This window comes from Setaria italica, chromosome IX, assembly GCF_000263155.2.
Source record: "Setaria italica strain Yugu1 chromosome IX, Setaria_italica_v2.0, whole genome shotgun sequence".
Taxonomy (NCBI): Eukaryota; Viridiplantae; Streptophyta; class Magnoliopsida; order Poales; family Poaceae; genus Setaria; species Setaria italica.
The window spans coordinates 24,635,490-24,650,619 of record NC_028458.1 but is presented as its reverse complement, the minus strand read 5'-3'; the positions used below and the strand labels follow the sequence as shown (position 1 = coordinate 24,650,619).

At 45.5% G+C, this 15,130-nt stretch overlaps 2 protein-coding genes across 2 annotated transcripts; both read right to left on the bottom strand.

Moving 5' to 3' along the window:
* Positions 1-332: 332 nt before the first annotated feature.
* LOC105915144 (cell death-inducing p53-target protein 1-like) lies at positions 333-725 on the bottom strand. Its single transcript, XM_012849023.1, has one exon. The coding sequence runs from the start codon at positions 723-725 to the stop codon at positions 333-335; it is 393 nt and encodes a 130-aa protein (XP_012704477.1).
* Positions 726-4,737: 4,012 nt separating this feature from the next.
* Positions 4,738-10,195, bottom strand: LOC101755127 (CASP-like protein 5A3). The gene is made up of 3 exons (XM_004983216.4): positions 9,715-10,195; positions 5,453-5,585; positions 4,738-5,261 (listed from the first exon to the last, which is right to left on the bottom strand). The coding sequence occupies exons 1-3, from the start codon at positions 9,969-9,971 to the stop codon at positions 5,070-5,072; spliced, it is 582 nt and encodes a 193-aa protein (XP_004983273.1). The 5' UTR covers positions 9,972-10,195; the 3' UTR covers positions 4,738-5,069.
* Positions 10,196-15,130: the final 4,935 nt, after the last annotated feature.

Here is a 15,130-nt window from a genome sequence, read left to right as displayed (position 1 = left end):
CGAGTGATATTGAGATTGCTCGCGTCTTTTTCTTGTTCGTTTTTTCGATTGCGTGCAGGAAACGATCTTCGTGATTAGGCTGATCTCGCACTGGCGAGGTTGGTAACCATCGGGAGTTGGTTCAGCGATTGCATTCGCGCTTCGGGTTCGCTCGTCGTAGTCGGATCGTGAGGGTCTACTTCCACCAAATCGAAATTATCTCCACTCACCGAAAGATCGGGCACTCCGCCTCTATCACCTTGTCCCGCCGCCGCCACGCCATTGCGCCCCTAGCGATTTGCCTAGCGCCAGTGTCCTGCCGCCCGCCCATGGCTCGCCGCCCTACTCTGTCTTCACGTGAGCGTGCGAGGGAAGCGTTGGCCGGGCTTGACCGTGGGGCCAGCGTGGCCGCCGACGAGCTTGAGCTCCGTGCAAGGGGCCAGCTCCCCATGGCCTCCGGCAAGGGAGCCTGTCCTAGGGGGCGGCGCGCTCTCCCGCGGCCACGACCGCTGGCGGGGTCGAGCTCCCGGGGCGTCACGCCCGGTGCCTATGGCTAGCGGGGTGAGCTCCTCGCACCCGGGGTAGGCGAGGTCCGAGCGCGGCACGCTCCATGGCTGGGGAGCGAGGTCCTGGGACGGCGCCTCCATGGCCGGTGGTGGCGAGGTCCAAACGCGGCGCCCTCCATGGTTGGCGGGCCGAGCTCCAGGGCCATGGGGGAGGGGAGGTCCAGGCTCGGCGCCCTCCATGGCTAGTGAAGCGTCCCCACTTAAGTAGAGATAAATGTGATACAAATATCAGTCCTAGGAGGCTGATAACACATTTATTCAACAGATAGTTCAGAAACCGTACAACTCCCGAAGGAGCCGGCGGGCAAGCCACACCCAAAGTAAAACTAAACCGATAACGATACAAATCCAAGTTGCAGTCCAGTCGGACTCCGGGCTACAATCGGAACTAAGCGTCAGCGGAAGCATCCTGCAAAAGGCCAACACCACAGGCAGCGTTGGGTACAGACACGACCTCCTACTCGAGATCCTCGGCGACGTAGTCCGGGTCCTCCTCTGAAGCAACAAAACAGGGGTGAGTACAAAAGTACTCAACAAGTCCAACCCCATCCACGGAGGGGGATACAGCAGGAGTATGCACAAGATATAACAAGGATGAGGTTAAGGTTCATTTGCAATAAAGCTAGATTTTCCACACATGCAATGGTTCATTTTCAAAAGAGTTTTTGCAAAGCATTTTCTTTAGTAACCGAACATTGAGTGGGGTTGATCCTACACAAAGGATCCAAGTTTTATCGCTACCAGACTCCCCGTCCGCCATAGCCCACGGCACAACTGCTGGACACTTCCAAAATCCACCACACGCTATAAAAACCATCCATCTCCAAATGCTAGTTATATGACCAAGCCGTAACTCGTCCAATGCCTTGGACACGGCTACCCGGATAGGTTTTAACTCTGCAGAGGTTGTACACTTTTCCCACAAGTAGGGTACCGCAGCACGATCACCTTAGCGCTGGTGCAGATCCTAACAAAGCCATTACCCACCTTAGCTATAACTGATTAGTCCACATGGAAGTAACCATGGGGTTAATGACCTACCAACAAGGTCTTTACTGGGACCTAAGTCACAAAGATCTTACTCCTTTTCCATGGCTCCCGTTGCTCACCAGCTCACCCGAAGACTAACAGTTTAGCTAGTGGGATTTATGCTAAGCCGTTGCCCACACAACGGTCGAGTGGTTGCACGATGATTGAATTAGGCAAGATGACACATCAACTCGGTCCTTAACCATGACAAGATGGATAACTCCCAACCTTGCTCAACCATTAAGGTACGAGCTCAACATTCTGGCATTTCACACAAGAAACACCCATCCATCTCATCTAAGCCTTTCTTTCCTTTATACCCGAAAACCCATTTTCTCATTCGAAAATACTCACACATTTATTCTCTAAATAAACCATTGTAGTCATGATTGAATTTGAGTAACAAGGTCCTAAGCATTCTAGCAGTAATTATCATCCAAATACAGCAAGTCATATTTAGAGATAAGTATGGGACAACAAGTAATATTCATAACAAATCAAGGGTGGCTATCCAACCATGTCTTGCAATAAAACAATATGCACTTTTGTAAAATAGGCCAATAGGTTGTGTTTTGACAAACTAGGAATAAATATGCATCAAAGGATGAGATTGTACTTGCCGTTCTCAAAGCCCTCCGGAAGCTCCTGCTCGCGGTACTGGTCCTCAGGCTCGAGCTCGCGGTCGAACTCCTCCTCGTGCTCCTCCTCAGGTACTCCGCGATCTACGGCACACACAAAAGAGCACATAATAAATAAAAAGAAAATAAGATTTTACTCGTTGAGCTCCGAACAGAGAATGCGAACGGAAAATAGGTGGGATGAGTATTTTCATGAAATTTGAATATGCCTCAACGGAAGTATATGGGAGGAGGCCGTGGTCGAATTTGGGATCAATTGGAGGAAGTTTGGAGCATGAAATGACAAGTTAAAGGGGTGTTAGGGCTTAAAACAAGGTTTTAGGACTAAACTGCAAGAACCAGGGACCTATTTGTAATTATTTCTGAAAGGTGGAAGGGTGTATCCGCGAAACTTCTCTAAGAGAGGTGGGAAGGCCGGTTTGCAATTAGGAGAAACTAGGGGGTTAGATCGAAATGGGAGGGGATTTATCCTTTCTTCTTCCTTGGACCGTGACAGGAAGATGGAGGAGGGGGAGGAACTCGGTGGGGGGGCCATCCGGTTGGGCCTCACCGGTGGCGGGCCGTGTGGTGGGGAAGGTAGAGGGGGTTCCATTTGAGGCGTCACCTCGGGCGAATGGTGGCCGGAGCTAGGGGGCCGGCGGTGGGCAAGGAGGCGGCGGGCGGACTCCTGGCGGCGGCGCGTGGGACGGTGGGAAATAGGGCGGCGAGCGGTGGGGGAGCGGCGCCGGTGGTGGTGTGGAGGCAGCAGGGGCTCGACCCCCTTTTTATAGATGGCGGAAGAAGCTCGATGGCCGGCGGCTTCCAATGGTGCCGAGATTCCCGGCCGGTGGCGTGCCGGAGTGGAGGTCTTCGTGAATGGCGTGGTGGGGGCCGGCTCGGTCGACGAGGAGCACAGCGAGTCCATCGAGGTGATGGCCGGCGTGACGTGCAGCGGGACGGCGGCGACTAGCGACCGGCGATGCGATGCATGCAGTCAGGCGCGTGCGGGCGGCGTGGCGCGGGTGGCTGGGCGCGGCGCGGGCGCGCGGGGTGGCGTGGCACGGGTGGCCGGGCGCGTCGCGGCAGGAGGCGGGTGTGGGTCAGTGCGGGATCGAGCGTGCGGGGCGGCCAGGCGCATGGGTCGAGCGGCGCCAGGCGGGCGGTGCCAGAGAGGGAGCGCCAGGGAGAAAAGGAAGGAGAGAGGGAAAAGGAGGAAGAAGGCGGAGAGAAGAAAGATGGAAGAAGGGGAAAGGAAAAGAAGAAAAAGAAAAAGGAGGGGGAAAGGAGAAGGACAAAGGGAGGAGAAAATCGGCGAAGTTGCGGAATTGATCGGCATGCGTGATGGATTTGACGGGCACGCGGTGAAATTTGCGGGGAACGGAAAAAGACGGCTGATGACGTCGGGTGCTGGGACGGCGTGGTCGCCGGGAAGGAAAAGATTTCTCGGGAGCTCAACGGTCGGAAAAATTTTGAAATGAATTTTTAGCGAGTGATTTGAGTTGGTAAATTTTACGGGCGTTACAGCCAGGAGGCGCGAGGTCTAGGGGCGGCGCCCTCCATCGCGTGAAGATGGAGTAGTCGTGGCTCTCCTTGACATTGCACTTCTTCTCGTCGCCGTTGAGCCACAGGCAACGGAGGGCCACGGGCGGCGGCGGGACACTGGCGTCGGGCAAATTGCCAGTGGCGCACGGGCGTGGCGGGGGCAGGACACGGGAGTCGCGATGGAAGGGCAGAAGGGCAGGGAGAAACGGACGTTTGACTTCAGGGGGATTCGGAAAAGTGGCCGGTGGAGAGGGGGTCTTAACTGTAAAATAATCCCACCTCTGACCTATCCATTGAATTAGTATATTGTGGTTTTGATTCATAGTTTCCAACATTGCACGGGGATGATTGTTTCGACCACGTACGTTCCCAAGAATAAGGCTGGTTTCGTGCCTTCCCAAATTATGTGACGGCAGGCAGAAAACCTTCTGAAAAAGAGTGCATACATAATTGATTTGAGATGTTTTTCAATAATTGATTTGAGATGCGCATGCTATCACCTGGAAATGCCATCTGATCATATACTGAAACGAAACTCTCTCAAGGCGGTGAAGGACGATCGCTAAGATAAGCTCAATTTGCTACACAATCAAGCTAACAGATCCAAAGCAACGGAGCATTTCTTTTTTTTTTCTTTTTTGAAACGCAAGGGCATTTCTTTGATGGATTTTTGTGCACCCACAACTTACAGATGCAAAATTTTACAATGCTCCCAAACAGGACCTAATAGTTTGGTCTCACGAAGCTATCAATTTCAGCATTCCAGTCGGTCTGAAAACTAGATCCAAATCATGGATGCTGGTAAGTAATACGGGGAAAGTACTTAAGATCTTTCCTCGGATGCACTTTTCCATTACAGAAACAAGTATCACGCAACATATCTTGCCAGGAGAAAAAAAAATGCAACCTATATGCCCTGTAAAAATTGTACAGATACTAAATTCCTAATACGAAAGGCAAAAAAAGCGCATAATCGACAAAACAGGAAATAAGACACCATCATCTCGAGACATATATGCATCAGCAAGCTTACAACAAGCCTCATAGAAACCATCATCTCGAGCCATATATGCATCATGCCAGCTTACAATACAAGCCTCACAGGAGGAACATGTTGACATAAAAGGAAGAACTTTAGAGCTTCAGAACAACCCTTTTCAATCTGAAAAAAGACACTCCCTATTTTGTACAGACAATTCGATCACAAGCTACATTCCACAGCCATTCATCAATTTTTGGTTGTATTACAATTCGCTGCACCACACTGCTGTAGCTGCCACAAGCTGCGATCTGGTGCAGCAACCACCAAAAATTATGTTCTAACCTCCTATATTTCTCATCTGGAGGCCATGGACCAGAAATTCAAGATACAGGATGGCGCGAGCGCAAACCAGCTTATGAAAGCCATCGCCGTGGCAGTCTCGAAACTTGCACAGTGATTCTCTGCACATATGTTGAGATCATTACCAATGAGAACAGTGATTCCTGCTGACGCACATGCTGCGCCCAGGGTTAGTGTACCTGTGATCTACAAACAAATATAAAGGGTCATTAACTAGACAGTACACAAAAAATATAGTTTCTTTTACATGTAAAGAAACAAATGCACATGACCATCACAATTTTTTTTTTCTTTTGTTGATATGTCTACACCGTTTCAATGTTCAACAAATGATAAGACTGATATTTTACAGAGTAGACTGAAAATAAATGACTCACCCCATCTCCGATAGTAAATATACATACAGCTCGAGCATTCCTTAAAGATCGCTTGACAAGAAGTGCATAAATGTCGACGAAGGCTAGCGAAAGGCTCCACAAGCACTGCAAAATGGCTGCGGCGACAAGGTAGCTGGTCAAAAGAAAACCATCAGTTCATCTTGTAGCTGAGTAAATACACAAATACATATAAATTATTCAGTAACAAAAGGAAAAAGTCAGTATTGCCACTCAACTCGCAAAGACCCATCCCTTCACCCAAAACCATTGCATAAATTGAATAGCACCCTCGACCAGCTCATGTACTCAAATCAAGGCCAGAACCAGAGACTGGCTGGTGTGGTGTCACCAACTTTTCCACAGTCTTAATTCCCAAATTGCATACTGAAGATTTAAACTATAGAAGATCAACTAGAAGCCTACACACACATCGGAAAGTGAGAACCAAGCCTGGACCATCAAAACATGTGCAAACAAAGCTGTTAACAAATACTCCACCCCGTCACAAACAAATCATTTTGATATTTGGTTACATTTCTATTAGTGTGTTGAGTTTTAATATTTGAAAATGATAATTAAATTTTCCTTGACAAGTAGTTCCATAAAACTAATATTATATTTTTGTTATGTTTTATAAACATATTAAAAAAGAAGTATTAGTAAAAGTTGTGTTTTGGAGACTGTCAATGCCCAAAATGTCACATATTTTTTTACTGGAGGTATTTATTCTAAGGTGGTACTGTCATGCTGGCAGATGATATCCCTTAAATTTACCTAGTTAGTACACCTCCCATGCTCACCACTCACAAAATAAAACCTCTCCGCTCCTGAAAACTTGAATCATCACAAGCCACTTCAATTCATAAGCTAATCTGCTAGCCAGGATAGTGGGATGCCACATCAATCTAAAAATGGAGTAGTTTATGGCATGTGGCTGTGCATTGGAATCTACTTTAGAGCACATCCAGCAGCTTACTTATATCCCATCACCAATACATTCTCTCCCTCACCAATAACTTTTTTCCCTTTTTAGCAGCAAGTGCTGCAGCAGGTTACCAAAACAACTAATCCCCAATATATGGACCCCAGCCGTCAGTGCCTCACCATTTATCCCTCCCTGGTCTGGTCCCCGCTTCTTCATCCTCTCTCTCTCTCTCTCTCTCTCTCTCTCTCTCTGCGCATGGCTGGGCACCGAGCTGCAGCCAGCGGTGGGGCGGATCTGCGGCTGGCGACGGGGGTAGGGGCAGTGGTGGCACAGAGCTCACTCCCATCTCCTTTGCCGTGCTGATTGAGCCCCCATCGAAGCTGGTGGCGAAGCAAGGGTTGGGCGGTGGGTCACAGTCCACCGCCGTCCAGCTCTTCCTCCTTTCTCTCTGTTCTTCCTCTCTCTTCTCCTTGTCAAATGTCTGGCATTCTGGTGTCAACAGTAACTGTTGATAGGGTAGAGGATAGCATTCACCTACATGTGGGTAGAGATATAGAGTTTATGGTAACCACCAAAAAAAAATGTGGTATAGGTGATTGGCTTGGTAGTCTGCTGGAGCTCATCCATTACTAAAATGACAGGTTTTTGGTATTGGGGATGGATATGAGTAATCTGCTGGAGATGCTCTTAGGGCTCTATTTAGAGGGTGAAGTGAACAATCAACTTTAGTGACAGTTCAAGCTTGAGCGCAGTATAAATAATTTTCATTAGAAACACAAGGCAGTTCAACAAACAGAAGAGAAAAACTTGGTTTCATGACACCGCAAGAATACAGTTTTAGAAATATATCATTGAATTGGCTCGGTACACTTTAATACCACCGAAAGATCAAGCTGTTAAGAAATTTATCACTGAATATTCCATCCATGCTTGTCTTCATCGCGAATCTCAAGCATCCAAGCATCTCTTCCGGCTATCCTGTGCTTGTCTCATCTCCATCATCCTGCCATGTGCCGTCTTCATCACGAATCTCAAGCGTCCAAGCATCTCTTCCAGCTATCCTTCTCTCCCCTGCTCCCAAATCATGAGCTTGGTTCAAAAACTGCGACAAGGAGGTGATTTGGTGCATGGCGGCTTCAGGCGAGGCGTACTGCAGCACAGTGGCTTCAAGCGGAGGCTTTCTGCGGGGCGGTGGCTTTGGGCGAAGGAAGGATACGGCACGGTGGGTTCGGGCGGAGGAAAGGCAACGGCATGGTGGCTTCTAGCGGAGATGAACTGCAGCACGGCAGCGTCCCAAGTCCAATGAAGCTTCTCCCCACTGGCGCCCCAGTAAAGCTCCGCCAGTCCTGAGCAACAACATAGCTATTGCTTGCCATCGACCAAAATCTGAACACAAAAGATCCAAATGCTACTGGGGTGCTCAATCTGGTTGATCTGTAGCTTGATTTTGGTGGCCTGTCGTTTGATTTGGCCTCTGGCAGTGGCACGCAAAGCAAACCCTATGTAGGCATCCAGCGGACAGGAAGGCGGCACCAGCGAGGAGACAAACATTCAACGGATAAGATGACTGGTTGGATGGAAAAGGTCACGGAGTCGTAGATTTCTTAATGCTTGATCTTTCAGTGGTATTAAAGTGCACCAGGTCGATTCAATGGTATATTAATAAAACGGTGTTTTTCAGTGTCGTAGAACCAATTTTTCCAACAGAAAAGGGTTTAACTGAATGACTACATAGATAGTGCACAAATTATCTTCTGAATGCCTAGAAAAATAAGCATGCACAAATTATATTCTATTTTCACATGCTTGTTTATGTTAAGCAAGATTAGAGCTAATCAGTGAAGATATCCACAACAAAGACTTAATTGGATTTGAAGTATTGCAAGAATTACTGGAAATTTCATTTCGGAAGATTAGGCAAGTACAATGATCATTTTATAGAAAACATTCCAAAAACAAAGGCCTCTTCATGAGGCTTGAAGCTCTTCACATTTCTGCTACCTCTTTCATACAGAAACAAATCAAGGGGATGCCCAAGACAGGAACATAGACAAATAGTAATACCCAGATTTTGTCTAGCATCAATATTAGAATTGAAACTGTAATAGTAATACTATAACAACAATGGTTTCATCCCTGCGAAAACATAATGCTACAACAGCAATGGTGTCATCCCTGCGAAAACATGACCCTGTAATTGCTTATGGAGTTACAGGGTAAGGCTTTTGAGGGATACAAGAACTCCTCATTGCTCTATTAGTCTTGTGAATAGAAATAAGATGTTGCCAAACTCATTGTGCTTTTCAAAGCAAAGAAACTATGCTAAATGAATGAGTGCTATGAACATTCATAGACACACCACCCAGTTATAATCTGAACTAAATAGTACACAAAGTTTAAAGACAGATCGAAAGCTAGCTTACTGGGCAAATTTATCACTCTCAAAATCAGATCATGCAGTTTGTAAGTAACCAAGGCCATGGTACAAAGATTTGAGGAAACTAGTTTCCTTTTCTGATTAAACAGAGATTCTGAAGTGTTATCCTAGTTATCACAAGCGTAAACTCTGGATATAGTTCAATCAAAAACATCATGTCATCGCACAAACCGTTGCACAGGATAACATTAATATACTGTAAATAACACAACTAATCTATTCAGAGTTGAAAACTAAGACTTGAGAACTCTCCCAGGTCAAGAAACATGCAAGATTACTGCAATTCCTCATTGTTTTTATTAGTCTTGTAATCTTTTATATGTAAATAAGATGGCGATGCCCTACTCTTCTGTTCGAACTAAAGAAAACATGACTAAGTTATTCCAAAAAGCGACACATTCATAGACACACAACGTGATCGGATTCTGGTTGTAATCATAGCAGTAGTCCATCACAGTTTCAAGACTGATTCAATGTGAGTTTACTGAGAAAATTCTTCGTTCGTTACATCTCTTCACGTAGTTAGCCGGAGGTAAATCTAGGGAAGGCCACGGGTACAAGATTCCAGAATAGCGCCACTTGTCAAAATTTACCTTTCCTTGATAAAATAAAGTTTCTTGAGCTTTCCTAGTCAACACACGTAAGCTCGGCATACAATTCAATCAAACACATCACGCCATCGCCCAGCCCCTTGCACAAGATAGCTTCAATATAACGCAAATATCAACACGACTACATTGCTGAAAGCTGAAGCGCAAGGCTCGAGAAATCTCGCAAGCTAAGAAACATGGGAGATTGCTAGCATTTCTAATCCCGCCGTACAAAGAAACCGAAGAAGTCGATCACGTTCCCCGAGACGGGAGTCGAGAGGGGATCCAAAAGAAAAGGGATGCGTCGGACCTGAAGGCGGAGACGGACGGGAAGTCGTTGGTGGACGCCATGACGGCGAGTGCGGCGGCGGCGAAGAAGGCCTGCGCGAGGCGTAGACCCAGCCCCGCGGGCGTCCCCGGCGCCCCCGGCGGATCCTTCATCCGCACCCCGCGCGGGTGCGCGATGCCCTCCCCCTGCCCCTGCCCCTGCCCCTGCGCCTGCGCCGCCGCGGCCGGCGCCGGCGGCGGCGCCTCCACCGGGTGCACCGCCGGCCGGCTCGCCCGCATCGCCTCCGCTTCCGCTCGACTCGGTCAGCAGCGGCGCGCCGGCATCTGATCTCGCCGGGGCCGGGGCGGGATTGGGAATCGGAGGAGCCGGGGTTTGGGAGATTCGCTGGTGACTGGTGAGGGAGGGGGTTGGGATGACGAAGACTGGAAGATAGAGGAGAGGGGAAGGAGCACGGGGCCGTAGGACCGATGTCTCTCTCTCCTCTGCGTGCTTTTTCTTTTTCCCAGAAATGGTTTGTTTACTTGGCCACATAGAGTGGGGCCCGCAAGAAGAATTCTAGTCAGTGGGTGGTGCTTTTATTCACAGTCGATGTCGATGCCTTATACCTTTCAAGTTTCATCAATGCGTTGATAGAAAGTCCTGGGGTTTGGTGGGTTGATCAAGCGCAATGGAGGAGAAAGCACGGAATGTGCTCGCTCTAGCCTATATATATAGCTAGTTATCTTTATTCTAAGTTAAATCTTTCCAAAAATCTAAATCGAGGGAGAGCTCTCAATTTTGATTTAACTCGAGAGCCCTCCCAATTGGTACCATGTGAGGAACAAGAGGGGATTTCGAATGCCAAAAAAGTAGGAAAAAACAGGGAGAAGTAACAAATAGAGAGAAGAAAGTAGCAAATGCATATATCTCTTCCACGCGACGCCCTCCTCCTTCTCCGGCGAGCACCTCATCTCCTTTAGCGAGCTCTAATTCAAATTATGTTTTGGGGTTGGAATTAGAGTTTCGGGATTTGAGGTTGGGCACCGGCTCTTAAGGGATAGCTGGGGAGGCTATCGGATAGGCGGTGGCGGTGGGGTATGGGCAGGATGGCGAGGTGTGGCGCTTCCGGCGTGAGGGTGGAGGAGGCTGGTTGGGAGAGTCAGTGCCGGAGGCATCGCCAGCAGGAGACATCGCGGTAGCCATGGTCAACGGAGATGGTCGCGTGGGTGGCGGATCTTATGGTGATGGCACCACGACATTGGGAAGGGTGGTAGGGGAGAGCTCGGATATGAAGGGGATAGGGTATGGGGAAAGGGAGGGCAACGCCGGCAAGGTGTTGGTAGGTGACGAAGTGGGCCTAGGGGGCACAAATGGAGAAGGAAGTCGGGGGCACTCGGAGGAAGTCGAAGGGGTGGGTGTGATGTTCTTTTTTCAGAGAGATAAATATAGGCCGCGGGGATAAGGGCTCTCAGTTGTGCTCTATCGGGAAAGCCTACTCCCTCCATCTAGTGGTCTCCTAAATTTTTTAGTTCTTAAATATGAATAGAAAATTAAAGATTATAGCGTAAAAATTGATCACGAATTATCATAACATATACTTTCTAGTTGGAATAAATTATTTATAGAGATATTATTGTAAAAAATTTGGCTCACGATAACTCTAGAGCTGGTTGTGTTCTGGGTCAGAGGAAGTAGTTTATATTTGTGAGGAATTTTCCAAGATTGTACACAGTGGTTACTTATAAATATCAAAGATATATTGAGGAAATATATTAAATTTATATGTGTCGTTTATACATTTTGTTCAAGCAAATCAAGAATAACAATAGAGGTATCATGGAAATCTGCCATCGGGTTAATCCTCTAACTCACCACTGGTACTTATATTTTAAGCTGATTGTTATTTTAGTGGTAAATGACACATCTATCGACAGCTTGGCACCTATAATCGCTTCATCAATCTCTAAGATTTATCATTCCAGACTCTGGAAGGCATTCATAGTGGTATGGGGTAAGTGAATATGCTCATGAGGCTAGGTGTGCATGCCGGTGATTATTTTGGAGATGATGTGCATAGTTTCCACGTGCATAATTTGAATTTCAACTTGTTTTACAGCCTCGTAGAATGACTACTTTTATATCAAAATTGGCTTCAATCACATCTACAAATTTAATTTTTTATTTGAAGTTTTTATATCAAAACGATTGACTAGAATTTTAGACAAGGATCCAAAGAAAAAATATATCATATTGCTATATCAACAATTAGTATTTGGTGGAATGGCAATGCAAGGAAGCTGCATGCAAGGTGTAGAGTTATGGGGTTGACTCCCATCGTCCCAAGAACGGCAAGTTTGTGAAAGTTGTGTAGCCGTGCTAGAAATGCAGAGTGAGAAAGAATGCAGATACGGTGTTCTATTTCGTAGACTCGTGTGGTAGGAACAAACTCAGTTATGTGTTTACATTCACATACCTCCCTCCGATGGGCTTGGTTGTTTGTGCCTGGCACTTGCATGCATCAAGCCTTCAGCCTCTAAAAGAACATGTGCCATCATAAAATCTGCTCATGATATAACCCCGGTCTTCTTAGTAATAGGGAGTCAGATCGGATTCACATGGAACTGTATTGGGATAGCACTTTTCCCGTATATTAACTTGAATATGAATATGAATTCAGATGTTTTTGAATATGAATACAAAAGGGATAGTTTGAATTTGAATTCACATTCGGATATCCACTGATTTGGATGATAGCAATCAATAAATATATATTTGCTTTATCAATGGTTTTAAAAGAACAAACTTGACGTAAAACATACATGTAGGATCAAGTATAATAAACCTACATGACGGATATTGCTTGTTAAAAATATTTTTAAACAATATTTTCATTAAAAATAAATATCAATAAAGAAAAGAAAACATATAAAACTATTTTACATTAATGAAAAATAATGTATTTGAATGTAATTAATGTTAATAAATATACCAATTTCAAACTAAATCAAAATAATATATCTGTAGCATGGTTTAGAGATGTGTTTATTCTATAGCAAATACGAATAATATCTGACATCCATCAATATCATGATAAACAAATTGGAATATATCCACTTTAGTTACCATATATTAGAAAGGATGCGGATACATATATCCATATTTATGTTTCAGTGGATACTTATATTGGTCGCGTACCACTTTTCACCCCTACTTATAAAGGCAGGACTTCCTTCTCTAATGTGGATTACTAGCGTCTTCCACAAGATTAGTTGGGCTCAGAATTTTTTGTACTCAGTATCTGCAAATTCAATGCTACATTAAACTGTTGCTATTAAAAAGAAAATATATGGATGAAACATGATAATTCTTCTTATGTTTCAAGTTAACCAAATAAAAGCAAGGGATAGTTAAAAAATGTATATCCATCAAACAAAGTTGTCTTTGAACAATTTATATGGTGTAAAAATTTATATTATAAGCCCACTAGTGACTGTTGTAAGATGCTTTTATGTTGTTGGAACCAGCGTACATTAAACCATTTGATTCCTCAAATTGGTCACTTAATTTAGACTTTGAGCTCCTACTTTGCGCCTTTGAATTATTTGTAGATATATGGTATTCAAAAAGCATGTAGTCAACTACTTTATTTAATAATAGTTGACTTTAGGAAAAACTATTCGTGTTGATATATCGACATAATGCCGCTATATTTGTTGGGAAAAATATATTCATAATTAATAATTGCAAAAATGTTTATTGCCATTTCACTAAAATATCTAGCTACTAAAATTGTGTAGATAATTCTGTATCGACATCCAAAATGTCATACAATGAGGGAAACAAAAATTCTAAGCAGAGAGACCTCTTGATTTAGAGTTTAGACTTAAATCGAGAGCCCCTCCATTACATTTCGAGGGAACCATTGACACCAAGCAAGCAAAAAGTGACTCCTCCAGTTAACTCCCGCACCCAACGATGACGATGGCCGACGATTGCGATGCCCGGGGCTGTTAGGGTCCGGGGTTTGGGGTTGGGTGGATGGTCTCATGGCTGCCAGACTAGAGGGATGGCCAAGGAGGTGGCTGGCCCTGCGACGGTCGCAGGGTATGGTGTTGGCGGTAGTTAGCGTGCCAGTTTGTGAACCTTAAGTGCACGGATCATCGTAGCTGTTCCCTTGCAGTATTCCATCCAAGGTTTCTCAATCCATGAATCAGCACTGGCTAGGGTTTTCTATCTAGTCTAACGGACCAATCCTAACATGAAGTGCTCATTGCATATAAAGGCAAACCTAATAGATATGAATGATGGAGCATAGTGTTGACAACATTTTTTGACATGTGTCAAAACTGGCATCAAAAGGAAGCAAAGATGCTGATGCATGACAAAAGGGCAACGGCTAGTGAAAATGATCAATAGAGTCATAAAGGTTCAGCCGATGAAAGGTGACGGAGACCCAGCCGATGAGGACGGGAGGTGTCAGTCGATGAGGACGAAAGATGTCAGCCGATGAAAGGTGACGGAGACCCAGCCGATGAGGACGGGAGGTATCAGTCGATGAGGACGGGAGGTATCAGCCGATGAAGGGTGACGGGGACCCAGCTGATGTGAGCAAGAGGATTCCAGCCGATCGGAGATATTGGGGTTCGACTGTTAAAAGGCAAGAGAGTCTTGATCGGCGAAGATATTGCGAGGCAATGGATGTAGAGTTGGTCGAGGGAGGCCAAATTCGTTTTCAAATCTTGTACGAGTATTTTTATTTAGATAAGTTTGTTTCTTTAGTTACAGATATTGTATTGCGTCGTAATCGACTAGGACTAGGAGTCTTGAGTTTAGGATATAAATAGAGACCCTGCGAGGTCTGAAAAATGGGTACATACAAACAAACAAATCTACTTTATTCGTAATTTACTTTCAAGTCGGCGACTTCGCCAAAGTTCTCTTGTTCTTCATGAGTTCTTCCAAGCTAGCAGGGCTGCATCATCTTGATCTTCGGCTGGATTGTAAGTTCCGCGTTTATCGAGTAATTTCTAGGCTTTAACTTCCGGTGCATCGCTGTTGTTTCATCTAGATTTAATTCATCAAGTTATTGATATTTGCTAGATCTGCAAGTTTATATGTTTAAATCTTGTTGCTTTAGCTTTTATCACCATTATCCAGCTTGGAATAGGTTCCGATCGGCTTCTTATCCTGTTTTTCAATCAAGAACTGTTCTATAGCCGATTAGATCTGTTTCAAGTGTTGTCCGCATGGCATTGTTTAGGTTGCGTTTCAATAGTTCCTTTGCATTGATTATGCATACATCGGCTGACTTAGCCGATCGTCTTTTTCTGTATTGGCTACCCAGCCGTTACGATCTCCTGGAGCTAATCGAAACATCAGCCGATTCGCTCTCGGATTTAACGTCTTCTTTGCCCTTGTCAATTAGCAGGTCAAATTAACTGGCACGCCTTGGGTCGAG

What these genes read in the sequence shown, in the direction of transcription:
- LOC105915144 (XM_012849023.1), bottom strand. Translation starts at nt 725, where the DNA reads ATGGAGGGCGCCGAGCCTGGACCTCCCCTCCCCCATGGCCCTGGAGCT.
- LOC101755127 (XM_004983216.4), bottom strand. Translation starts at nt 9,971, where the DNA reads ATGCGGGCGAGCCGGCCGGCGGTGCACCCGGTGGAGGCGCCGCCGCCG. An exon ending in CCGTCCGTCTCCGCCTTCAG is followed by an intron (nt 5,586 to 9,714) that starts GTCCGACGCATC and finishes TCTTTTGACCAG; the next exon opens with CTACCTTGTCGCCGCAGCCA. An exon ending in TATTTACTATCGGAGATGGG is followed by an intron (nt 5,262 to 5,452) that starts GTGAGTCATTTA and finishes ATTTGTTTGTAG; the next exon opens with ATCACAGGTACACTAACCCT.